General features: G+C 39.7%; 1 protein-coding gene across 2 annotated transcripts in view; it reads left to right on the forward strand.

The window, feature by feature from the left end:
* LOC113902482 (multidrug resistance-associated protein 4-like) overlaps nt 1-27,335 on the forward strand; it is a 298,821-nt gene that overhangs the window by 49,547 nt on the left and 221,939 nt on the right. For both annotated transcript variants that reach the window (XM_027557816.1, XM_027557814.1), the window contains exons 2-4: nt 3,978-4,088; nt 5,276-5,396; nt 19,322-19,546. In XM_027557816.1, coding sequence (XP_027413617.1) covers nt 3,978-4,088; nt 5,276-5,396; nt 19,322-19,546 — 457 coding nt within the window. The remainder of the gene's footprint in view (nt 1-3,977; nt 4,089-5,275; nt 5,397-19,321; nt 19,547-27,335) is intronic.

Below are 27,335 nucleotides of genomic sequence, written 5' to 3' on the forward strand. Positions count from 1 at the left end.
GGGCTACTTTCTAGTTGTGGTTTGTGAGCAGTGGTCTCTCTTGTTTCAGAGCACGGGCCCTAGAGTGAGTGGGCTCTAGTAGTTGTAGTTCTTGGGCTCAGCAGTTGCAGCTTAGGGGCTCTAGAGTGCTGGCTCAGTGGTTATCCTGTGACATGTGGGATCCACCTGGACCAGGGATCAAAGCTGTCTTGCCTGCATTGGCAGGCAGATTCTTTACCACCAAGGAAGCCCCATTTATTTATTTCTGTGCTTGAAGTATCCCAGGTTTGTCTAGTGAGAGCCCTTTAAGCTGACTTCCCTGTCCTTTCTACACATCTTCATGATTCTGTTGAAAAAAATTTACACAACATGAAAGTTGGGAATTACAATTTATTGAGGCAAAATGAGGACTGCAGTCCAGGAGACAGCCTTAGAGAAATGGCTCCAGGGAGGCAAGAGGAGGACCTAGGATATATAGGAGTTTTGCAACAAAGGGCAAGTAGTCAGGAACATCAAAATAATATTGTAAATTAAAGAAAATCGAATATCCCAAGTTAAGGAATTTAGCGCTTTTCTATATATGGGAAGACAAGAGTCTGGCTCATTGAAGTTATTCCTTTGATATGTATCTCTGTTATCTGGAGCCAGTATCCTGTGTTTTCATATGCTGAATTTCCTTAGGGCTTATTACAGGGAATGGCTGCAGACAGTGGCTGCAGTCTTTGGCTGCTAGATGGCAAGTATTCTTTTCCTTCCTGAATTTTCTCAGGGCTCACCAGCTCTTGCTGATGTTTGTGACATCCTTATTTACTAATATTGCAGGAACTATTTAATTTCTTAAAATAATTTCATCTCTCAATTCCTTGAGCACTTCCTTATTTCATGGTGCAAGGCCCGGCTTGTACTTTCTCTGGCTGTTGTTTTTCACCTACTGATAGTGGTTCTGCTGCTGGAAATGCCTGGGGTTTTGCTCACCTGGTTCATACTAGTTATAGCAGCACCCACAGATGTTCACCTTTTGGAGCCAGAGTTGTGACCTGACCTGTACTTGTAGTACTTAGGATTGTGAGAAGAGTCTCAGCAACAACCATTAGGGAACTTTGAAAAGGCAAGGTTTATCACTCACATGTCCTGGAGGGCACAAGGCACATGTTGGGTGACACAGTGATGTTCTGGATGAAAGAGAGAGAGTTCGGTTCAGTTCACTCAGTAGTGTCCGACTCTTTGCGACCCCATGGACTGTAGCATGCCAGGCTTTCCTGTCCATCACCAACTCCCAGAACTTATTCAAACTCATGTCCATTGAGTTGGTGATGCCATCCAACCATCTCATCCTCTGTTGTTCCCTTCTCCTACCGCTTTCAATCATTCCTAGCATCAGGGTCTTTTCCAATGAGTCAGTTCGTTGCATCAGGTGGCCACAGTATTGGAGTTTCAGCTTTAGCATCAGTCCTTCCAATGAATATTCAGGACTGATTTCCTTTAGGATGGACTGGTTGGATCTCCTTGCAGTCCAAAGGGACTCTCAAGAGTCTTCTCCAACACTACAGTTCAAAAACATCAATTCTTCGGCGCTCAGCTTTCTTCATAGTCCAACTTTCACATCCATTCCTGACTACTGGAAAAACCATAGCTTTGACTAGATGAGCATTTGTCAACAAAGTAATGTCTCTGCTTTCTAATATGCTGTCTAGGTTTGTCACAGCTTTTCTTCCAAGGAGCAAGCATCTTTTATTTTCATGGCTGCAGTCACCATCTATAGTAATTTTGGAGCCCAAGAAAATAAATTCTGTCACTGTTTTCATTGTTTCCACAACCATTTGCCATGAAGTGATGGTACCGGATGCCATGATCTTTGTTTTTTGAATGTTGAGTTTTAAGCCAGCTTTTTTACTCTCCTCTTTCACTTTCATCAAGAGGCTCTTTAGTTCCTCTTGACTTTCTGCCATAAAGATGGTGTCATCTGCATATCTGAGGTTACTGATAGTTCTCCCAGCAGTCTTGATTTCAGCTTGTGCTTCATCCAGCCCAGCATTTCACATGATGTAATCTGCATATAAATTAAATAAGCAGGGTGACAATATATAGCCTTGACGTACTCCTTTCCCAATTTGGAACCAGTTCGTTGTTCCATGCCTCATTGGGGTTGAGATTGTGGTATCTAGTATTCAGCAGGTTCACTTTTTATTGGTTAATTAAAACATGAGAGTGGGAATTAAAAGAACAGGAAGGGAGAAGCAAGCAGGCAGTGAGATAGTCTGCTATCATGTCAGCCTGAGCTTTCTACAAAAGGGAACTTCATGGGTGAGCTGGCCTGGCTCTTTATCTAGTCGTGTAGCTGGCATGTGTTCATTGGAGGTGAATGTAGATATTCTTAAGACTTCAAGTCTAGGAGGAAGCATCTCAAGTAACCCTGAGAAAAGTGCTCTGAGGAGGTGAGGGTGTAGAGTCCAGTTATATAGGAGTTTTACCCTAAAGGACAGGTAGTCTGAATGTCAAAATATTATTCTTAATGAAAGAAAGCCAGATATCTCAAATTAAAGAATTTAGTGCTTTTCTTTGAATGGGAAGATGCAGGAATCTGGGCTTATGGAAATCATTCCTTTGATATGCACCTCAGTTATCTGGGGCCAGTATCCTGTGTTTTGTCATCCTGAGCTCCCTCTGGGGTCATTATTGGGAGTTGCTGCAGTTTGACCCTGTTGCTGGGAAGGATTGAGGGCAGGAGGAGGAGGGGCAACAGAGGATGAAATGGTTGGATAGCATCATCAGCTCAATGGGTATGAGTCTGAGCAAACTCTGGGAGATCGTGAAGGGCAGGAAACCCTGGCGTGCTGCAGTCCATAGGGTTGCAATAAATCAGACATGACTGAGCGACTGAACAGCAACAACATATAGCATGATTTTTTGTTTGTGTTTGTTTCCTTCCTGTGTTCCCAAAGGACTCACCAGTTCACTCACTCAGAGGGAGGTGGCTGCAATCATTGATGACTCTGGCATCCTTTGTTTATTGATATGGGAAGCATTATTTTATTTCTCAACTGTGAAAGTTCTCATCATGAGAAAAGTATTTTGTAATTGTGTAGGTTAAAGAAACAAAGCTTCTAACATTTGGGCGCTGGAATGTTCTTTGCGACTGGTGTGTCTTTGCTTTTAGGACCCCTCCAGTATATAGAGCTAGGGCATATATATGAATGTATTGTTGTTTAGTCATTAAGTTATGTCTGACTCTTTTCTGACCTCATGCACGATAGCCCGCCAGGCTCCTCTGTGCCTGGGATTTCCCAGGCAAGATACTGGAGTGGGTTACCATTTCCTTTTCCAGGGCATCTTTCTGACCCAGGGATCGAATCCATGTCTTCAGCATTGGCAGGTGGATTCTTTACCACTGAGCCACCAGGGATGCCCATATATTCCCCAAATGTAGACATTTCTTTTTAATAAAGCCATTAATATAGGGTTCTAATTAGACAGAGATTGTTACCAAGCCCAAGCTCACTATGCTTACCTCACAATAGACTGATGAATCTGACAGACAGCTGCTGAGGCAAGGTAGAGACTTTAATTGGGGAACTGACAGAGAAGATGGCAGGCTAGTGCCTCAAAATAACCATCTTATTCGGGTCTGGATGCCAGTTTCTTTTATAGATCACAGATAAAAAAACAATAAGGAGCTAAAGTCAAAAGTCAAAATAAAGAGGGAGAGGCAGTAAAGTAAAAGGGTCTTCAGTCTTGCAAAACATCTCCAAGGGAATGGTCAGCCTTTGGAAGGGGTGTTTTAATCTCTTCTACTCACAGGTGGGCAGGGACAAGGCACTGTAGTTTACAGTCAAGCAAAAGGGCAAGGGTTTTTTGAGGCAGACCATTGTGTATGATTTTAATAATAAAAGCAAGTCAAAGAAAGAGTTTCCAACATGTAGTCAGAATTGGCTTCTTCTCTGCAACAAGATGTATAGTTTGAATTTATGTCTCTCTTCTTTTTTCTTAATTTTTAACAGGTGGATAAATCCCTTGTTTAAAATTGGTTACAAACGGAGATTAGAAGAAGATGACATGTACTCGGTACTTCCGGGAGATCGCTCCCAGCACCTTGGAGAAGAGCTGCAAGGGTGAGCACAGGCAGCAGGGAGAAGGGGAGGGAGAGTGAGAATTTCCACGTTTTGGGCAGGCTTTGCCTTCCTCTGGGTTCTTCTGAGCCTCCTGCCCTGACACTGCATACTCATCCCCCTCAGGCTGACCCCGGTCTTAGCCCACTTTGGAAGCTTGGGGAGCCTGTGTTCCCTGTGCATCAGTGCAAGTGGAGGGAGCTGAGGCCTTGGAGGCTGAACTCTGTCCTGGGAGGTGGGATCCCTGGAGTGTTACTGAGTCCAGGCTCACTCTGCTCGCCTCATGACAGACCAGTGAATCTGAGAGACAAGGTGTTGAGGCAAGGAATATGACTTTATTCGGAAAGCTGGCTGACTGAGAGGATGGCAGACTAGTGTTCTCAGAGTAACCATCTTATCGAGGTCTGGATGCCACGTTCTTTTGTAGAATCAGAGAGAGAGAAGCAATGAGTAACTAAAGTCAAAAGGCAGAATAGAGAGGGAGAGGGAGTGGGGAAGTAAAGTGAAAGGATTTTCAGTCTTGCAAAACATCTCCAAGGGAATGGCCAGCCTTTAGAAGGGGAGTGTTACTCTCTTCTATTCACAGGTGGGCAGGTCAGATTATCTAAGAGCTGAACAAAGGCACTTTAGTTTACAGTCATTCAGAAGGGCAGGGTCCTCTGAGGTAGGCCATTACGTATGATTGCAATAACAAAAGCAACAAAAAGCAAGTCAGAGAAACAGTTTCCAACTTTTAGTCAGAATTAGCTTCTTTTCTCAGAGAAGGCGATGGCAACCCACTCCAGTACTCTTGCCTGGAAAATTCCATGGACGGAGGAGCCTGGTGGGCTGCAGTCCACGGGGTCGCACAGAGTCGGACACGACTGAAGTGACTTAGCAGCAGCAGCAGCAGCAGCTTCTTTTCTGCCCTCTTGAGCTGTTCATGGTGCTGTGAATCCAGCAAAGTTTGCCAGGAACTTGTTTCCTGAGACTAGGACTTTTCCCTTAAAGGCCTGTTGATGCGAAACAGGCCTGGTGCTTCAGGGTCTGCACCATTCATGTTTGCTCACAGGAGCCCTGTGAGCAATTAGTCAGCATCTATGGGGCAGCCACAGAGTGCCCTGTGGTAAACGCTTACCTTCCACTCTGCCACTTCCCCGTTTTCCCTTTGGTGGACACGCTATTCTTTACTGTTTTGTTTCTCATCACAGGTACTGGGATCAAGAAGTTTTGAGAGCTAATGAAGACACACGGGAGCCTTCTTTAATGAAAGCAATCATAAAGTGTTACTGGAAATCCTATTTGCCTTTTGCGATTTTTACGCTTTTTGAGGTAAAAGGTTTTATATACAGTGCATTGCTGTATATATGCAGATCAGTACTGAGATGGATGCAACTGGTAGGGAAAGAGGCCAGTGGTTTAAGATCAGAGGATAAAATGTCTAGGAAACATGATGTAGCTCAATGGTTGTATTTATCTTTAGAATAGAAAGATGCTTAAAGGACTGGACCTCTGGGGGATTACTCTTTTCCTTTTAACTGATTAAAGTGTACTGTCCTGGAAAGAAGGACTGAAAAGAAAAGACGTTTTATTCCAAGTTAGGATATTGTTGGTGATTAGTAAATGATATAATGATCTTTGACCAAAAAAAGATCCTACAACCTCAAGGAATATGTGTCTCGTGGTTTTACTTCTCTCCCTGTGTCATTTAGCGTGTTCCTCTGACAGCTTACAGCCCATGGAGTCACAGAGTTGGACAGGATTGAACAACTAACGCTTTCACTTTCTGGCACCTTAAGTTAGTGGTTAGAAGCTGATCTGACTCATTCAGGATTTCCCTGCCCCTTCTCTATGTAGGAGGTAGGCTTGTACGGTTGTGCACCTCCCTTATAAAGTAGATAAAGTCTTCTCTTTTTGTGTGTGTGAGATGTTAGGAACTATTCATGATCATTACTTAAGATTCATTAACTCATTAGGAATTACAAAATGTTGACGTTCTAATTCTAATTTTTACCTTTTTCATTTATTAGCTCAAATACAGAGTCACTTTGTCATTGTGAACTCTTTGGTTACCCTGAGCTATAATATGCATAGGAATGGCAGGGAGAATTCTTATTTTTTTAACTTAAAACTTTTTTTTCCCTTCTTTATTATTTTTGCCAAGCCAAGTGGCATGTGGAATCTTTTTTCCCTGACCAGGGATCAAACCCATGTTCCCTGCATTGAAAGTGTGGAGTCTTAACCACTGTACCACCAGTGAAGTCTCTTTCTTACTTTTTTTTTCTTAATATATGTGCTTTATTGTAGTATAGTTGACTTACAATGTTTCAGGTGTACAGCAAGGTGATTCAATTATATATAGTAGTGTTAGTCACTTAGTCCTGTTCAACTCTTTGTGACCCCATGGACTGTAACCTGCCAGGCTCTTCTGTCCATGGAATTCTCTAGGCAAGAATACTGGAGTGGGTTACCATTTCCTTCTCCAGAGGATCTTCCCAACCCAGGGATCGAATCCAGGTCTCCCACATTGTAAGTAGATTCTTTACCATCTGAGCCACAAGGGAAGCCTTCAATTATACATATATGCATATATTGTTTTTGAAATTATTCTCTATTATAGGTTATTATAAGATATTGACTATAGCTCCCTACGCTATAAAGTAAACCTTTGTTGCTTTTCAGGTATTTACTTTTTTTAAAATTAGAAATCTAGCATTCTATCCATACTAAGTCAAACAAGTAGAATCAAAATTACATAAAATTTTTAGCTAGGCAAAAATTCATGTTTTCTAAAATATATATATTATACATATTATATGTATACAAAAGCTTTCTTACTGTGCTTTATGATAAAGGTTTGAGAAAGAACATCAAAAACAAAAGAAGAGATGGGGAAATTGGAAAACAAACTAAATAAAATTGGAGCATTAATATGAAATAGAAAAAGTGAAACAAATTAGATAAAAGTAAAAGATCATCATATAGTCCAGTTATTTTTAAACATGGCTGTTCATTAGAGATATATCTAAAGCTCTGGAGAAAAAAAAGCAATACCTAGACATTTGTATTTTTCAAAAAATTCCGAGATAATTCTGATATGCATCTGGATTTTAAAAAGTGATAACACATTTTCCTATTAAATTTCAGTTTTCATGATATAGAGTTCTATTATTTTTCTGTTGACCAATCATGACAAAATGGTATTGAGTGAGTACTAGTTACATGTTTACAATAGTAAAAGATTTTTATCAGTTTTCACAATCAGTAGCCAGATAAAAAAGAAAAGATAATTACAATTGCAAGCCATAATTAACCTAACAGTATAAAATGAGAGAAAGAAGTGAAAGTGTTAGTTGCTCAGTCACGTCTGACTCTTTGCAACCCTGTGGACTGTAACCCACCACACTCCTCTGTCTGTGGGATTCTCCAAGAAAGAATACTGGAGTGGGTTGTCATTCCCTTCTCCCGGGGATCTTCCTGACCCAGGAATCAAACTTGGGTCTTCCACAGGCAGATTCTTTACTGTCCAAGCCACCAGGGAAGCCTATTAACAATATAAAATAATTACATACAATTTGGGGGTCAGGCAGAGTGATATGGTAAGTGGAAGTGCACATATGCATATATTTTCATCCACTCAACCAGTCTGTGTCTTTTGGTTGGTGCATTTGATCTGATTACTGTTTTCTTAGTTTTTTGAGTTTATTTTCTGTAGATCTTTTCCTTCTCTTGTGTTTCCTGGCTAGAGAAGTTCCTTTAGCATTTGTTGTAAAGGTGGTTTGGTGGTGCTGAATTCTCTTAACTTTTGATTATCTGGAAAGCTTTTGATTTTCCCATCAAATCTGAAGGAGAATCTTGTTGGGTAGAGTATTCTTGGTTGTAGGTTCTTCCTTTCGAACACTTTAAATATATCCTGTCATTTCCTTCTGGCTTGTAGAGTTCTGTTGAGAAATCAGCAATTGCCTGATGGGAGTTCCTTTGTATTTGTTGTTTTTCTTTTGGTGCTTTTAATATTTAATATTTTATCTTTGTCTTTAATTTTTGTCAGTTTGATTACTGTTTCTTGGTGTGCTCCTCCTTGGATTTATACTAATTGGACTGTCTATGCTTCCTCAACTTGGTTGACTATTTCCTTTCCCATGTTAAGGAATTTTCCAGCTATTATCTCTTCAAATAGTTTCTCAGGTTCTTTCTTTCTCTTTTCTCCTTCTGGGACCCCTATAATGCAAATGTTCACATTTTTAATGTTGTCTTTGTCTTCATTTCTTTTCATTCTTTCTGTCCTCCAGGTCATTTATTTGTTCTTCTGTCTCAGTGATTCTGCTATTAATTCCTTCTAATGTATTATTCATCTCTGTTTAGTTCTTGTAAGTCTTTGATAAACATTTATTGCATCGTCTCCATTATTTTCCCAAGATCCTGGATCATCTTCACTATCACCATTCTGAATTCTTTTTCTGGAAGGTTGCCTAGCTCCACTTCATTTAGTTATTTTTCTGGGGTTTTATCTTGTCCCTTCATCTGGGACATAATTTTCTCCTTTTTCGTTTTGATTGATATTTTGTAATATGGCTCTTGTTTTAGCTGCTGTAGGGCTGTAGTTCTTCTTGCTTCTTCTGTCTTCCCTTTGATGGAGGAGGCAAAGAGGCTTGTGTAAGCTTCCTGATGGGAAGGACTGGTGGTGGGAAAAACTGGGTCCTGCTCTGGTGGGCAGGGCCTTGCTCAGTAAAGTTTGAATCCAATTATCGGCTGAAGGGTGGGGTTGTGCTCCCTCCCTGGTAGTTGTTTGGCCTGAGGTGACCCAGCCCTGAGGTCTATGGGGTCTATGGTAGGGTTAATGGTGACTTCCTAGAGGGCTTACATCAAGGGGGACCTTCTTGGACTGCTGCTTCCAGTGCCCCTGACCCTGTGGTGAGCCCCTGCCAACCTTCACAGGAGACCTTCCAACACTAGCAGGTAGTTCTGGTTCAGTATCTTGTGGGGTCCCTGTTCCTTTCCTTTGGGTTTTGGTGTGCATGAGATTTTGTTTGTGTCCTCTATGACTGAGTCTCTGTTTCCCCCAGTCTTGTGGAAGTCCTATCATCAAATTCCACTGGCCTTTAGGTCAGATTCCCTGGAAAGTCCCAGTTCCTTTGTCAGATCTTCAGGCTTGGAAGCCTGACATGGGATTCAAACCTTCACAACTGTGGGAGAACTTCTTTGGTTTTATTGTTCTCCAGCTTGTGGGTCACCCACCCAATGGGTATGGGATTAGATTTCATCGTGATTGTGCCCCTCCTACTGTCTTGTGGTGTCTTCTTCTTTGTCTTTGGATGTGGGGTATCTTTTTTTTTTTTTGGTATGTTCCAGCATCCTCCTGTCAATAGTTGTTCAGCAGTGAATTGCAGTTTTGGTGCTCTTGCAGGGGGAGATGAGTGCATGTCCTTCTACTCTGCCATCTTGAACTGCCTGTTTTTACATGTTAAAAACTAGTTTTCAAAATAGTGAGTTGCTTCTCCTCTGGGGCTAATGAATTTTTTTTTGTTTGTTTTTGTTGTTTATTTTGTTTGTTTTGTGAAGCCCCAGAGTATTTAAGCATTTCTGATGTGCTTCAGTTGTTATGATGATTATAGTTGTTATGCTTATGCCAAAGTTTGGCCATCTTTGTCCAGTGGGAGTCTATCCAGGTTGGGTCCTAAGTCTTTTGTACATATTCTAGTAGGCTTAGCTAGCCTTTTCTGCTTTCTGGTGTGACAAGTTATTTCTAGTTCACCTTGTACAGCTTTTCCCCCAGCCCTGGTATCAGCATTTCTTCAAGCAACTCTGGCTCCTTTTGGTGGGAAACGGTATTTAAAGTTTATAGTCTGAGCACAAGAGTTGCTCCTTGCTGATTAGTTGGTTATTATTTCTCAGCTTTTTGATTGGACAAAGAGAGAATACATTTAACAGTTTTTTAACTTGGTTTATTTTTACTTTTGGTTGTGCTGGGTCTTTGTTGCTGTGTGGGCTTTTCTCTGGTTGCTGCGAATGGGGGCTACTCTCTGGTTGTGGTGTGTGGGCTTCTCACTGTGGTGGCTTCTCTTGTTGCAGAATACAGGCTCTAGGGCAGTTGGGCTTCAGTAGTTGTGGCACATGGGCTTAGTTACACTCTGGCATGTGGAATCTTCCTGGGTCAGAAATAGAACCAGAGTCCCCCACATTTGGTAGGTGAATTCCTAACCACTAGACCACCAGGGACGGAGAAGGCAATGGCACCCCACTCCAGTACTCTTGCCTGGAAAATCCCATGGATGGAGGAGCCTGGTAGGCTGCAGTCCATGGGGTCACTAAGAGTCAGACACGACTGAGTGACTTCACTTTCACTTTTCACTTTCATGCATTGGAGAAGGAAATGGCAATCCACTCCAGTGTTCTTGCCTGGAGAATCCCAGGGATGGCAGAGCCTGGTGGGTTGCCATCTATGGGGTTGCACAGAGTTGGACATGACTGAAGTGACTTAGCAGCAGCAGCAGACCACCAGGGAAGCTGTAGCATACGTTTTTTTTAAGGGAAACAAATCACGAATCTATACGAGTATTTCCAATTCAAATCAGATTCAGGACATTAGTGTTTTTTCTTCATCTCCTTTCTCTTAGATCTATAATATATCTCTTTTCTCCTGTCATCTATTCTCTGTTGTCCCATATCTAATCCCAGTTTTCAATGATTCAGTTCAGTTCAGTCACTCAGTTGTGTCCAACTCTTTGTGACCCCATAAACTTCAGCACACCAGGCCTCCCTGTCCATCACCAACTCCCAGAGTCCACCCAGACCCATGTCCATCGAGTCGGTGATGCCATCCAGCCATCTCATCCTCTGTTGTCCCCTTCTCCCGCCCTCAATCTTTCCCTGCATCAGGGTCTTTTCAAATGAGTCAGCTCTTCGCATCAGGTGGCCAAAGTATTGGAGTTTCAGCTTCAACATCAGTCCTTCCAATGAACACCCAGGACTGGTCTCCTTTAGGATGGACTGGTTGAATCTCCTTGTAGTCCAAGGGACTCTTAACAGTCTTCTCCAACACCATAGTTCAAAAGCATCAATTCTTCTGTGCTCAGCTTTCTTTATAGTCCAGCTCTCAATCCATACATGATTACCTTATCATATGAACACTATCACCCATACATAATGTGACTTCTCAAAAACAGTTTTAGAATTTTTTGCAGTTCATATTCTTTTTAAGGAGATATATCACACAGAGGGTAATTTTCAAATTATTTTAAAAAAAATCATTTTAGAATTGTTCTTTTTTATATGGCTCTGCTAACCAATTGGATGAGTATATATTTAGTTACTTTTGTTTCATTTTACTCTGAGATTATAGGAATGGCTTTAAAATTAGTTGTTTTGTAATTATCATTCTGTATAATGTTTTCATGCTTCTCTCAGAGTTAAATCAACAGAAGAAGCTACTTTTAAAAAAAATGTTGATATCCTTGTTCCATTCTAGTTCCTTCTCCTTTTAGAGGCAACTTAACAAACCCATTTGGATTCATCTTTTCATTTTGTGAATGTAGTGTTTTCTGAACACTCAATTTTTCCTACTGTGCGGAAAGGTCTTAATTTCATCACTGGAACCTCAGGACTTGGGGTCATAAAGATTTTTCTTGGAGGCATGATATGTTACATTGAATTCTGATTAAAACCCTTTGTGATAGACATCCCTGGTGCTCCAGTGGTTAGGAATCCGCCTGCCAGTGCAGGGGACACTGGTTCTATCCCTGCTCTGGAAAGATTCCACATGCTACAAGGAAACTAAGCCCTACTGCACCACAACTACTGAGCCTGTGCTCTAGAGCTTGGGAGCCACAACTAAGGAAACCCACGTGCATAGAGCCCATGCTAGGCAACAAGAGAAGCCACCACAATGAGAAGCCTGGGCCTTATAACTACAGAGTAGCCCCTGCTTGCTGCAGCTAATGAAAGCTCATTTGCAGTAATGAAGACCAAACACAGCCAATCAATCAACCAACCAATCAACCCACTTACCAACCCAGTCAGCCTTTGTGGTACTTGTAAGTCCCTCACAGTAGGTCTGTAGCTTTTCCAGGCTCAAATGCCATGACATTGTAGGAGAGGAGGCTAGCAGATACTTACATGGGATTACTTCCTGTACCCAGAATTGTCTATTGAGAGGGAACTTCAGGATCCATCCCTAGCCAGTTGAACCTAAACCAGATTCTGAAGGCGGGCCTCCGTCCTTTGAGTACCCTTAACTACATTGCTCCCCTAGGTGATGCTAAGGTGCAGTCAGGATGAAGACCACTGTGTAAAAGAGGAGAGAAGGTATATCTAGGATCCTGATGGTTATGGTTTCCCCAGATTGACTGCTTTTCATCCTTAGTTCTGGATCTTTCTACACTCTACTCTTGTCACTTGCTCCCCATTTCTAAAGATTAACTGCCTATTCATTTTTTCCCACAAACTCAGTCTTTTCTGCCTATGTTTGACTCAAGCAGTCTTTCTTTGCCTGATTATTTATTTCTATATCCTGTGTTTTCTTTTTTTTCCTCATAAATCAAAGATCATGGAATTGGGGAAGAAATGTTTCATGGGGAAACATGGAGGAGGCATTGTACCCACTGAGGAAGTTCTAGCATCAAACGTGTAAGAAGTTCCCCTGAACCAAGACGTGGGGTCAAAGAGATGATGCTTTTAGGAGGCTGAATACGAAGGACTCCATCAAGAATGTCTGCCTCAGAGACTCTGAGACTCTCAGAGAACTTTGAATGATGAGCATTGTGGAATTAAGTTGGGCTTTTTAAAAAAATCTTGTACGGTTTTACAGTTGTGAAGAATACTTGTGAAGGAATAAAACTATTTTCAGTTGGTTTGTGGAAAGAATTTTCATTAGATCATAGATTGGTGTCAAAAGTGAAGGATTTATGGGTAATTTTTGTCTTTGTTCCTACTTATCCAGAAAATTTTAATTTTGTTAGTTTCAGGTTTGATAGTGAATATTTTCTCAGCTGTTGTATTTCTTACTAGTTGAGGTTCAGGATCAAGAATAGACAGAGGAATTGAAGCTATGGGCCATGAACTGGCATTATTCCTTAATGAGACTGTTTTTTCAACTGGGTTATTAAATGATATCTTTTAGTATAAAAATCCTGACACTTAAGCAGTAATGATATACCTTTATTTACACTTTTTTTTTTTGGCTGAATTTGTTGCATCTGTTGGTATGCTCTTTGGTGGGTGATATTGCTCTTAATTTCTTTTATAATTACACCAATGTTAGGCTCAATCAAAGAGCTGAGTAACAGGCAACGATTCCCAGAAACAATCACAAGTTTCAGGACAGTTTGGGAAGGCAGGTGTTAGTGCTGGGCTTCTGGTGGAGAGCCCCAGGTTTGCAGGCTGCAGCACTGGGCTGTCCTTGGCCATACTTGGGCTGGAACTGTGCATGTGTCCAGTTTGACATTCTTGCTTCTCTGTGCAAGCTTCCTGTTCCACCTCAGTAAAGTCTATAAAAAGTCTGTTTTACCATCCATTGTATGAGAGGCTCTTTTAAGCTCTTCATGCCCCTTGGAATGAATGATGAAGCATGCTGGAAAGGTTATGAGTCTTTTTGCTTTTGAAAGCTGATTATCTTGCTCTGATTTGATCATCTTACTCACATTTAACTAAGCATTATTCCCTTACTTCTCTATTGTTGCTGTTTAGTTGTTAAGTCATGTCTGACTCTTGCAACCCCATGGATTGTAGCCTGCCAGGCTCCACTGTCCACGGGGTTCTGTAGGCAAGAATACTGGAGTGGATTGTCATTTCCTTCTCCAGGGGATCTTCCTGACCCAGGGACCAAACCTGCAGCAGGCAAATTCTTTAATGCCGAGCCTTTGGGGAAGCCCTACTTCTCTATAGTAGATGAAGACTTCTGTGACCTCTTGGAAGACAAAGCAGTTGATGCAGGGTGTGAACATGTGTGTGCAACAAAACAGGAGTGTTGGGGTTCAATGTCACACCCATCTGAGGGATGAGGATAGCTTTCTGTACATATCCTGATTGGGTACTAGTTGGCTGAGCAGAAAATGCTAGTTAGTTTTGTCTTATGTTTGGTGTTTTGGATTCTACTGTCCCTTCCTCTTGTGCATGGGCTCCTCAACTTCAGATAACAGAAGAGAACTATCAAAGCAGGCCTGCCAGTTGTTTACCTTGTCTGTGTTAGTAAGGAGATTGCTTAAAAGGAAAAATTAGTCTCAAAATGGAATTCCAGAAAGATTTCCAAACTTTTGGCATTTTGTCTTTTGATAAGTCTGTGGAGGAAATGATGTTGAGGGCCTAAGTGTTTACTTTTTGTGACTTGAATTCATGTTGAGAGTTTGGTTTTCCTTGCTGGGGAAAAAGGGCACTTTCTCAAGGGGTGACTACAGGGAGAACGTAGTAGGATGTTTGGTGGAGTGGCTATTTGGCAGGGTGGGCAATTGTTGCTATTTCTTTGGGGAAAGACAATTGCTTTCTGTAAGTGTTACTTACTCAGGAGTTAAGCCCTAATGCCTCCCAACTGATTGGTTTAGTATTTTAATTTTTTGCTCTGGGGAAGAAATCATTTTTTCCAAACCAACACCTGCAGTGTGTGGCTGATATTTTGTTTTTAGCTTGTCTTCTGCTGTGTTTAATTTTTAACTCCAAGGAACATCCCAGCTTCTAAGGTCTAGAGATATATTGATGCAGTGCCACCTGGAGCTGAGAGTCTGGGAACCTCCCAAGCCTGGTTTATTTGTGATACTCCAACAAAAGCTAAAGTCTGATATCTTGATCTGCGGACATGTGGAATTCTGGCTGGGAAAGATTGGATCTGTTTTTTTGCCAATGTGTCAGTTCATAAAGGCTCTTAAAGCAGAAGATGATAGCAGGAGTGTGTCTTGCCTACATGAGCCATCTTGACTTTCTGTCGGGCTGGAACATTGAGACTACAGGGGACAGGGGCAGGCTACCAGCAGGGCTTGTTCATACGGAAGCCAATATCTTATCCTTCTTCTGTCACCTTTTCCTCATTCATCTTAGGCAAAGACTCACTAGGTGTTCTACTAAATGTGTTCTAAAACACTGGATGTAATATTTATTGAGCATCCACAGTGTGCCAAACACAGTGTACCAAGGATTTATTACTTGAAAAATTTTGGCTTAAGTTTAAAGCTATTGTCTGCTTGTCTTATAGAAGAGAGTGGATCTGTATATTTTTCTTTTAGATTAGCCATGAGTGTAGCATTTTGTGAAAATGCCATTTTAATATGCTAATAATAAAGGTGAAGCTGGTTTGTGTATAGAAATGCAAGAGATTTATGGGTATTTACTTTGTTTCTTTGTTTCTTTTTTTTTCACATTCAAAAAGCATGCAAAGGATTTATTTGCTAGTCAAAGCTGTTCACAGAACCAAATGGGGACTGTAACTTAAGTTTTTCCAAGGAGCTTCACCTTAGTGAAATTAGTTGACTCTGTAGGCAGAAACAGGTTAACAGAGAACATTTACACCTGGGGAAAATTTATTACTGATGAGGCACCCCTATATTTAATTATTTTAATGAGCATGTGACACTGTTAAGAAATAACCACAGAATTCTTCAAAACTTGTACACATCCATGCATGTGAGCTCAGTTGCTAAGTCGTGTTCGACTCTTTTGCAACCCCATGGACTGCAGCCCACCACGCTCCTCTGTCCATGGGATTTTCCAGGCAAGAATACTGGAGTGGGTTGCCATTTCCTTCTCCATATTTTGTTTCTTGAAAGCTTACTGAATTCACTGATGAGCTTTAGTAGTTTTCTGGTAGTGGCTTTAGAAATTTCTATGTATAGTATCATGTCATTGCAAACAGTGAAAATTTTACTTCTTTTCCAATTTGGATTCCTTTATTTCTTTTTCTTCTCTGATTGCTGTTGCTAGGACTTTAAAAACTATGTTGAATAAGAGTGGCAAGTATGGACATCCTTTTTTTTGTTCCTGATCTTAGAGGAAATACTTTCAGCTTTTCACCATTGAGTATGTTAGCTGTGGGTTTGTAGTATATGGCCTTTATTTTGTTTAGGTAGGTTCCCTCTATGCCCACTTTCTGCAGAGTTTTTATCATAAATGGATGTTGAATTTTGTTGAAAGCTTTTTCTGCATCTATTGAGATGATCATATGGCTTTTATGGATATATCATTTTAATTCGTTAATATAATATATCACATTGATTGATTTGCATATACTGAAGAGTCCTTGCATCCCTGAGATAAATCCCACTTGATCATGGTGTATGATCTTTTTAATGTGTTATTGGATTTGATTTGCAAGTATTTTGTTGAGGATTTTTGTTTCTATGTTCATCAGTGAGATTGGCTTGTAATTTTCTTTTTCTGTGGTATCTTTGTCTGGTCAGCCAGACAAAGGTCCTGGACTGATGGACAAAGCCATCAGGTCCTGGACTTTTGTTTTTTGGGAGGTATTTACTCACAGTTTCAATTTCAGTACTTATGATTAGTCTGTTCATATTTTCTATTTCTTCCTGATTCAATCTTCAATCTTGGAAGGTTTTACTTTTCTAAACACTTGTCCATTTCTTCCAGGTTGTCCACTTTATTGGCATATATTTGCTTGTAATAGTCTCTCATATTTCTTTGTATTTCTTTAGTGCCCATTGTAACTTTTTCTTTTTCATTTCTAACTTTGTTGATTTGAGCCCTCTTCCTTTTTTTCTTGATAAGTCTGGTTAAAGGCTTATCAATTTTGCTTATATTTTTGATGAACCAGCTTTTAGTTTCATTGATCTTTTCTATTGTATTCTTTGTCTCTATTTAATTAATTCTGCTCTGATATTTATCATTTTTTCCCTTCTCCTAACTTTGAATTTTGTTTGTACTTCTTTCTCTGGTTGCTTGAGGTGTAAGGTTAGGTTGTTTATTTGAGATTTTTCTTATTTCCTGAGATAAGATTGTATTAGTATAAACTTCCCTCTTAGAACTGCTTTTGCTGCATCCCATAGGTTTAGTATCATTGTGTTTTCATTGATCTCTAGGTATTTTTTGATTTCCTCTTTGATTATTTCAGTGATGCATTGGTTGCTTAGTAAAGATATTATTTAGCTTTCATATCTGTGTGATTTTTTTTTAAAGTTTTTTCCCTTGGAGTTGATTTGTAATCCATAATATTGTGGTTGGATAAGATGCTTGATATGATTTCAGTTTTCTTAAATTTACTGAGGGTTGCTTTGTGGCTCAGCATGTTAGCTATCCTGGAGAATGTTCCATGTACACTTGAAGAGAATGTGTATTCTGCTGCATTCGTATAGGATGTCATATAAATATCAATTATGTCCATATGGTCTAATGTGTCATTTAAGGCCTCTGTTTCCTTGTTGATTGTTCTGTCTGTATGATCTGTCCATTCATGTAAGTGGAGTGCTAAAGTCCCCCACTATTCTTGTGCCAATATTGATTTCTCCTTTTACAAAAAGACAACCCACAGAGTGGAAGAAAATATTTGCAAATGAAGTGATTGATAAGGGATTAATCTTCAAAATATATAACAGCTCATGCAGCTCAATAGATGAAAAAAAACCCAATCAAAAAAATTGGCAAAGGTCTAAATAGACATTTCTCAAAAGAAAACATACAGATGGCCAAAAAGCACATGAAAAGATGCTTAACATTGTTAATTATTAGAGAAATGCAAATCAAACTACTATGAGTTGTCACCTGACACCAGTCAGAGTAACCATCCTCAAAAAGTCTGCAAATAATAAATGCTGGTGAAGATATGGAGAGAAAGGAAACCTCCTACACTGTTAGTGAGAATGTGAATTATACAGTATGGAGGTTCCTCAAAAAAACTAAAAATAGAACTATCACATGATCCAGCAATCCGTCTACTGGGCACATATCTGGAGGAAACCATAATTTGAAAAGACACATACACCTCAGTGTTCATTGCATCACTACTTACAATAGTCTAGAAGCAATATAAAAGTCTATTGACAGAGAAATGGATAAAGAAGATGTGGTATGTATATACAATGAAATATTACTCAGTCACAAAAAAGAATTAAATAATACCATTTGCAACCACACAGATGGGCTTAGAGATTATAATACTGAGTGAAGTAAGTCAGATAGAGAAGGACAACTATCATATGGTATTAGTTATATGTGGTATCTAAAAAAATGATACAAATGAACGTTGTTCCAAACAGACTTCAAAAACAAACTTTTGGTTTTCAAAGGGGAAAGGCAGGGGGAGGAATAAATTAGGACTTTGGGGGTGAACATATACACACTACTATATATGGAATATATATTAATAATTAACAAAGACCTACTGTATAGCATGGGGCTTCCCACGTGGTTTATTGGTGAAGTATCCACCTGCTAATGCAGGAGATGCAGGAGATGTGGTTTTGATCTCTGGGTCAGGAAGATCACCTAGAGGGGGAAATGGCAACCTGCTCCAGTATTCTTACCTGGAGAATCCCATGGACAGAGGAACCTGGCAGGCTACAGTCCATAAGGTTGCAAAGCATCAGACAGTGAGCAGAAAGCACTGTGTAGCACAGGGAACTCTACTCAATAGTCTATGATAACCTATATGGGAATAGAATCTGAAAAAGAATAGCTATATGTATAACTGAATCACTTTGCTGTACACCTGAAACTAACATAGCATTGTAAATCAACTATGCTTTACTGTGCCAATAAAGGTCCACATAATCAAAGCTTTGGTTTTTCCAGTAGTCATGTACAGATGTGAGAGTTGGACTGTAAAGACGGTTGAGCACTGAAGAATTAATGCTTTCAAACTGTGGTTCTGAAGAGAGTCCCTTTGACTTTAAGGAGATCAAAGCAGTCAGTCTTAAAGGAAATCAGTCCTGAATATTTATTGGAAGGACTGATGCTGAAGCTGAAGCTCCAATCCTTTGGGCACCTGATGCAAAGAGCCAACTCACTGGAAAAGACCTTGATGCTGGGAAAGATTGAGGGCGCAAGGAGAAGTGGGTGACAGAGGCTGAGATAGTTAAATGGCATCACTGACTCAATGGACATGAATTTGAGCAAACTCCAAGAGATAGTGAAGGACAGGGAAGCCTGGCATGCTGCAGTTCATGGGGTCACAAAGAATTGGACATGACTTAGCAACTGAACCACAACAAAAATTAAATTAAAAAAAAAAAAGCAAAGCTTGTGGTAAGGAAAACTGGTATGGCTTATATTTCTTTTTTTTTTTTGGCTTATATTTCTAATTAAGGTTTCTTTTCCTTTCCTTTTAGGAAATCTTCAGAGTACTATTACCAACATATTTTGAGGATTTACTTACTTACTTTCAAAACTATGATCCCTCTGATTCTGGGGCTTTGCTCAAAGCCTGTGGCTACACTGTTGTACTGAATGTCAGCTTTTTAATTTGGAACATTCTGCACCACTTTTTCTTCTATTACACTCAGCGTATAGGAATGAGATTAAGAGTAGCCATGTGCCATATGATTTACCGCAAGGTAAGTGTCATTTGGTACAAAAGTTTGTACCTCCTCTGAAGAATCAGAAGCATATTGGGAAAGTTCTCTGTAGATTAAAAATTTTGTCGCTGTGTTATTTACTTCTTACCAGAGATACTTGATATTTGTTTTAAGCCAGTTTGTTGTTTGAGCAAACTTTACCAATATATAATGAAAAGTTTTGTTTGGAGATCAGACCAGGCTGCCTTTGATAACTTTTATGCATAGGCTGGTGCATAATACCCACTAAACTTATACTGAAATCTAATTAAAAATTAGGTATCAAAATTATCAAACCGATTTTCAATGTTTTCTTGCCTAAATTTTATTGTGGTATTCATGGAAATTTTGTTGTTTTTCATTTAAACCTTCATTTACATCAAAGTTATGTTTAAAAGTGAGTTCAGTGATTGGACAAATAACATTAAATTTAGGAGAAAAATATGTATTTAATAAAATAAATGATTATATTTTAAATGATACATCTAGTCACATTTAATATAATTGTGCTTACTAAATAAAAATAGAAGTGAAATCTGTGCCAAATTAGATTCACTCATGATATTCTGTGGTTATAATTGTTTTTGATAATGTTAAAGAAAATGGTTGAGTGTTTGGGAAAAAATTTGAAATTTTAATTTGTTTTTAGCAATTTTAGAGGGTATTTATGTTGCTATTCATTGAAGTCATTAATGCAATATTTGGGTTTTTGTAGTATGCATTATAGCAGCTTTAATAAAATCTGGTTTGATGTTTCTAGTGTTTTTGTATTGAGAAATGCTATAAAGTTATTTTATATTTTACTCTAGTCTTATCTAGTATAAAAGGGGTTAAATATTTCAGATGTCTTTACAAATGAACTGCCACAAATGTCATGTGCTGGAGAGCTCTTGTTAAATGAGATCTTAGATGTCTCTTTGTCCTGGGCTCTTTGATTTTTTAAAAATCCTTATTTAACCATGTTGTATACTTGAAATTTCCTGAGAGAGTGGATTATAAGTGTTTTCACTGCACACACAAAAAGATAACTGTACAAGGCAATGGATATGTTAACTGTTTTAACTACAGTAATCATTTCCCAGTGTACATTTATGTCAAACATCTTGTTGTGCACATTAATATATATATATATATTTCATTAAAAATAAACAAAATCCTCACTGAAAGATAAAACCAAGCAATTTAAATGAAAACAAGCACTTCTTTTACTTGGTTGCTACTTATCTAGAGCTTCTATTTTTTAGGAATACTTTTCTCAGCAAATTAAAGATATTTCTTCATCCTTTTTTGAGCAGAGTCTTGTTAATCTTTGGGCTATGTGAGCCTGATTAATGGACCTAACATTCCAGGTTCCTATGCAATATTGCTTTTTACAACATTGGATTTTCCTTTCACCACCAGACACATCCATAATGGGACATTGTTTTCACTTTGGCTCAGCCTCTTCATTCCTTCTGGAACTATTTCTTCGCTCTTCTCCAGTAGCATGTTGGGCATCTACTGACCTGGGGAGTTCATCTTTTAGTGTCAAATCTTTTTGCCTTTTCATACTGTTCATGGGATTCTCAAGGCAAGAATGCTAAAGTGGTTTGCATTCCCTTCTCCAGTGAACCACGCTTTTTCAGCTGAGCTGTTTCAAATCCTAAAAGATGATGCTGTTAAAATGCTGCACTCTGTATGCCAGCAAATTTGAAAAGCTCAGCAGTGGCCACAGCATTGGAAAAGGTCATTTTTCATACCAATCCCAAAGAAAGGCAATGCCAAATAATGTTCAAACTACCGCACAATTGCACTCATTTCACATGCTTGCAAAGTAATGCTCAAAACTCTCCAACCTAGGCTTCAACAGTACATGAACCAAAAGCTTCCAGATTTTTAAGCTAGATTTAGAAAAGGCAGAGGAACCAGACATCAAATTGCCAACATCCATTGGATCATAGAAAAAGCAAGAGAATTCCAGAAAACATCTAGTTCTGCCTCATTGACTACACTAAAGCCGTTTAATTTGTGGATCACAACAAACTCTGGAAAATTCTTAAAGTGATGGGAATACCAGAACACCATACCTGCCTCCTGAGAAACCTGTATGCAGGTCAAGAAGCAACAGTTAGAACCAGACATGGAACAATGGACTGGTTCCAAATTGGGAAAGGAGTACGTCAAGGCTGAATTTTGTCACCCTTGTTATTTAACTTCTATTCAGAATGCATCATGCAAAATGCCAGGCTGAATGAAGCACCAGCTGAAGTCAAGACTGCTGGGAGAAATAGGAATAACCTCATATATGTAGATGACACCACCCTTATGGCAGAAAGCAAAGAGAAACTAAAGAGACACTTGATGAAAATGAAAGAGGGAAGTTAAAAAGCTAGCGTAAAACGCAGCATTCAAAAAACAAAGATCATGGCATCCAGTCCCATCGCTTCATTGCAAATAGATGGAGAAACAATGGAAACAGTGACAAACTTTATTTTTTGGGGGGCTCCAAAATCACCACAGATGGTGACTACATCCTTGAAATTAAAAGATGCTTGCTCCTTGGAAGAAAAGCTATTAACAACCTAGATAGCATATTAAAAAACGAGACATTACTTCACCAACAAAGGTCTGTCTAGTCAAAGTTATGTTTTTTTCCAGTAGGCATGTAGGCATATGAGAGGTGGACCGTAAAGAAAGCTGAGCACCAAAGAATTGATGCTTTTGAACTGTGGTGTTGGAGAAGACTCTTGAGAATCCCTTAGACTGCAAGGAGATCAAACTAGTCAATCCTAAAGGAAATCAATCCTGAATATTCATTGGAAGGACTGATGCTAAAGCTGAAACTGCAACATTTTGGCTACCTGATGTAAAGAGCTGACTTATTGGAAAAGACTGTTGCTGGCAAAGACTGAGGGCAGGAGAAGGGGATGACAGAGGATGAGATGGTTGGATAGCATCACCAACTCGATGGACACGAGTATGAACAAGCTCTGGGAATTGTTGATGAACAGGAGAACCTGGTGTGCTGCAGTCCATGGGGTTGCAGAATAGGACATGACTGAGCAATTGAAGAACAGCAACAAGTGTGAAAATGGGGGCCCTGGCATGTCACCGTCAGTCATAGACTGTAGCTGCTGCTGCTGCTAAGTCACTTCAGTCATGTCCGACTCTGTGCGACCCCATAGACGGCAGCCCACCAGGCTCCCCCGTCCCTGGGATTCTCCAGGCAAGAATACTGGAGTGGGTTGCCATTTCCTTCTCCAATGCACAAAAGTGAAAAGTGAAAGTGAAGTCGCTCAGTCATGTCCAACTCTTTGAGACGCCATGGACTGTAGCCTACCAGCCTCCTCTGTCCATGGGATTTTCCAGGCAAGAGTACTGTGTTGCCATTGCCTTCTCCACAGAGACTGTAGAACATAGGCTAATTTGTTTCTAGGTGATGTGGAAATGCAACAATGCCCATACACTCCAGTCAAGCATCTTCCTTGTCCTCCATCATCATTTTTGTTATTCTGTTGCACCTTCTACCATTTAGAAGATGAATACTCAGGTTTCCCTACAAATTATCTAGAAGTTTGTCTTGGCACATAATGTTTAACTCCCATAACTAAATAAATAAATAGGAAATTTCACTGGAAGTGCACTATGAAAATCTTGTATTAGCTGTGAGGTGGTGTTTCGCTCAAAGTTTACTCTTTGATGCACATGTAAGCTATTGTCTATCTGGTTTTCTTTCTCTTCCCACTAGTTCTTTGGAATGTTGCCTTTGAGAAATTGGACCCTTCCTGGCATGCTGCTTGAAAGTGAAAGTGATAGTATTAGTTGCTCAGTCATGTCCAACTCTTTGCGACTCCATGGGCTGTAACCTGCCAGACTCCTCTGTCCATGGAATTCTCCAGGCAAGATTACTGGAGTGGGTTGCCATGCCCTTCTCCAGGGGGGCATGTTGCTTACATGAAAGTAAACATTTGCCAAAGGCATTAATTTGCCTACTTGATTAGCCTTAAGGAATTGTTTCTTTTTCCATCTTTTAGAAAATTTTATATGATATTTAAAGATTCTACTCCATTTACAGTTATTATAAGATATTGGCTGTATTCCCTGTGTTGTACTATATATCGTTATAGGCTACCTTACTCCCAATAGGTTGTACCTCCCACTCCCCTATCACTATATGGCTCCCCCACTTCACTGATAACCACTAGTTTGTTCTCTATATCTGTGAGTCTATTTCTCTTTTGTTTTATTCACCAGTTTCTTATATTTTTAGGCTCCACTTATAAGCAATATCATACAGTATTTATCTCTCTCTCTCTCTGACTTGTTTCATTTACCATCAGTTCCATTCAGTTCAGTCACTCAGTCATGTCTGACTCTTTGCGACCCCATGGACTGCAGCACGCCAGGCTTCCCTGTCCATTACCAACTCCTGGAGCTGGCTCAAACTCATGTCCATCGAGTCCGTGATGCCATCCAACCATCTCATCCTCTGTCATACCCCTCTCCTCCCACTTTCCATCTTTCCCAGCATCAGGGTCTTTTCCCAGGAGTCAGTTCTTGGCATCAAGTGGCCAAAGTATTGGAGTTTGAGCTTCAGCATCAGTCCTTCTAATGAATATTTAAGATTGATTTCCTTTGAGGTTGACTGGTTTGATCTCCCTGCAGTCCAAGGGACTCTCAAGAGTCTTTTCCAACACCACAGTTTAAAAGCGTCAGTTCTTCAGTGCTCAGCTTTCTTTATAGTCCAACTCTCACATCCATACATGACTACTGGAAAAACCATAGCCTTGACTAGATGGACTGTTGCTGGCAAAATAGTATCTCTGCTTTTTAATATGCTGTCTAGGTTGGTCATATCTTTTCTCCCAAGGAGCATGTGTCTTTTAGTTTCATGGCTGCAGTTACCATCTGCAGTAATTTTGCCCACCCCTGCCCCCCACCCCCGCCCCCCAAAAGAGGTGTGTGTATGGATACTTAGGTTGCTTGCATATTCTGACAATTGTAAATAATGCTTATATGAACATTGTGGGACATGTATCTTTTTTGAAGTAGTGTTTTTGTTTTTTTGGATATATCACAGGAAGTTGAATTGTTCGGTCATGTGGTAGTTCTGTTTTTAGCTCTTTGACAAGCCTTCATATAGTTCTTCATAGTGGCTGTCCAATTTACATTTTCACCAATAGTGTATGAGTGTTACCTCTCCTCCACATCCTTACCAGCATTTGTTATTTATGTTCTTTTTGATGAAAGTCATTCTGACAGGTCTGAGGTGATATCTCATTGTGGTTTTGATTCACATTTCCTCACTGGAAAATGTCTATTTAGTTCTTTCTGCCCATTTTTAATAGGGTTGTTTGTTTTTTGGAATGGTGTTATATAAATTGCTTATATATATTGGATATTAATCCTATATAGGTCATATCATTTACAAATATTTCCTACGATTCAGTGTCTTTTCTTTTCATTTTGTTGATGATTTCCTTCTCCAAGTAAAAGTTTTTAAGTTTAGTTCTGTTCTATTTGTTTATTTTTTCTTTCATTTCCTTCACTTTAAGAGAGAACCTCAAAATACACTGCTTTTGTTTATGTCAAAGAGTGTTCTGCCTATATTTCCCTCTAGGAGTTTTATAGTATCTGGTCTTACATTCAGGTCTTTAATACATTTTGAGTATATGGTATCAGAGAATGCTTTAATTTCATCCTTTTAAATGTAGCTGTCCAGTTTCCCCAGACCTTTGTTGGTAAAGTAATGTGTCTGCTTTTTGATATGCTGTCTAAGTTGGTCATAGCTTTTCTTCCAAGGAGCAAGCTACATTTAAAAATAACCAGACTGATCACTTGAATCACAGCCTTGTGTAACTCAGTGAAACTACGAGCCATGCCATATAGGGCCACCCAAAATGAATGGGTCATGGTGGAGAGTTCTGACAAAATGTCCACTGGAGAAGGGAATGGAAAATCACTTCAGCATTCTTGCCTTGAGGACTCCATGAAGATATGAAAAGGCAAAAAGATAGGACACTGAAAGATGAACTCTCCAGGTCAGTAGGTACCCAATATGCTACTGGAGAAGAGTGGAGAAATAGCTCCAGAAGGAATGAAGAGGCTGAGCCAAAATGAAAATGACACCTAGGTGTGGATGTGAGTGGTGATAGAAGTAAATCCTGATGCTGTAAAGAACAATATTGCGTAGGAACCTGGAACGTTCTGTCTATCAATCATGGTAAATTGGAAGTAGTCAAATAGGTTATGGCAAGAGTAAGCATCAACATTTTAGGAATCAGTGAAATAAAATGAGCTGGAATGTGTGAATTTAATTCCGATGACCATTATATCTACGATTGTGGACATGAATCCCTCAGAAGAAATGGAGTAGCCTTCATAGTCAACAAAAGAGTCTGAAATTCAGTACTTGGGTGCAGTCTCAAAAATGACAGAATGATTTCTGTTCATTTCCAAAGCAAACCATTCAATATCACAGTAATCTAAGTCTATTCCCCAACCAGTAATACTGAAGAAGCTAAAGTTGAACGATTCTGTGAAGACCTACAAGAACTTCTAGAACTAACACCCCCAAAAGATGTCCTCTTCTTTACAGGGGACTGGAATGCAAAAGTAGGAAGTCAAGAGATACCTGTAATAACAGGCAAATTTGGCCTTGGAGTACAAAATGAAGCAAGGCAAAGGCTAACAGTGTTTTGCCAAGAGAATGCAGTGGTCATAGCAAACACCCTTTTCCAACAACACAAGAGACAACTCTACACATGGACATCACCAGATGGTCAATACCAAAATAAGATTGATTATATTCTTTGCAAATGAAGATGGATAAACTCTATACAGTCAGCAAAAACAAGACTGGGAGCTGACTGGCTGAGTTCATGAACTCCTTATTGCCAAATTCAGACTTAAATTGAAGAAAGTAGGGAAAACCACTGTGCCATTCAGGTATGACCTAAATCAAATCCCTTATGATTATGCAGTAGATATGGCAAATAGATGCAAGACATTAGTTCTGATAGATACAGTGCCTGAAGAACTATTGATGGAGGTTCATAATGTACAGGAAACGGTGATCAAAACCATCCTCAAGAAGAAGAAATGAAAAAAAGCAAAATGGCTGTCTGGGAAGACCTTACAAATAGCTGAGAAAAGAAGAGAAGTGAAAGGCAAAGGAGAAAAGGAAAGATACCCACTTGAATGCAGAATTCCAAAGAATAGCAAGGAGAGATAAGAAAGCCTTCCTAAGTGATCAGTGCAAAGAAATAGAGGAAAACAATAGAATGGAAAAGACAGAGATCTCTTCAAGAAAATTAGAGATACCAAGGGAACATTTCATGCAAAGATGGGCTCGATAAAGGACAGAAATGGTATGGACCTAACAGCAGCAGAAGATATTAAGAGATGGCAAGAATACACAGAAGAACTGTACAAAAAAGATCTTCATGACCCAGATAATCATGATGGTGTGATCACTCACCTAGAGCCAGACATCCTGGAGTGTGAAGTCAAGTGGGCTTTACTTAGGAAGCATTACTACAAGCAAAGCTAGTGCAGATGGAATTCCAGTTGAGCTATCTCAAATCCTGAAAGATGATGCTGTTAAAGTGCCACACTCAATATGCTAGCAAGTTTGGAAAACTCAGCAGTGATCACAGGACTGGGAAACTCAGTTTTCATTCCAATCCCAAAGAAAGGCAATGCCAAAGAATATTCCAACTACTGCACAATTGCACTCATTTCACATGCAGCCAAAGTGTTGTTCAAAATTCTCCAAGCTAGGCTTCAGCTGCCGGGGTCCAGCCCTGGT

This window comes from Bos indicus x Bos taurus, chromosome 12, assembly GCF_003369695.1.
Source record: "Bos indicus x Bos taurus breed Angus x Brahman F1 hybrid chromosome 12, Bos_hybrid_MaternalHap_v2.0, whole genome shotgun sequence".
NCBI classification, from domain to species: domain Eukaryota; kingdom Metazoa; phylum Chordata; class Mammalia; order Artiodactyla; family Bovidae; genus Bos; species Bos indicus x Bos taurus.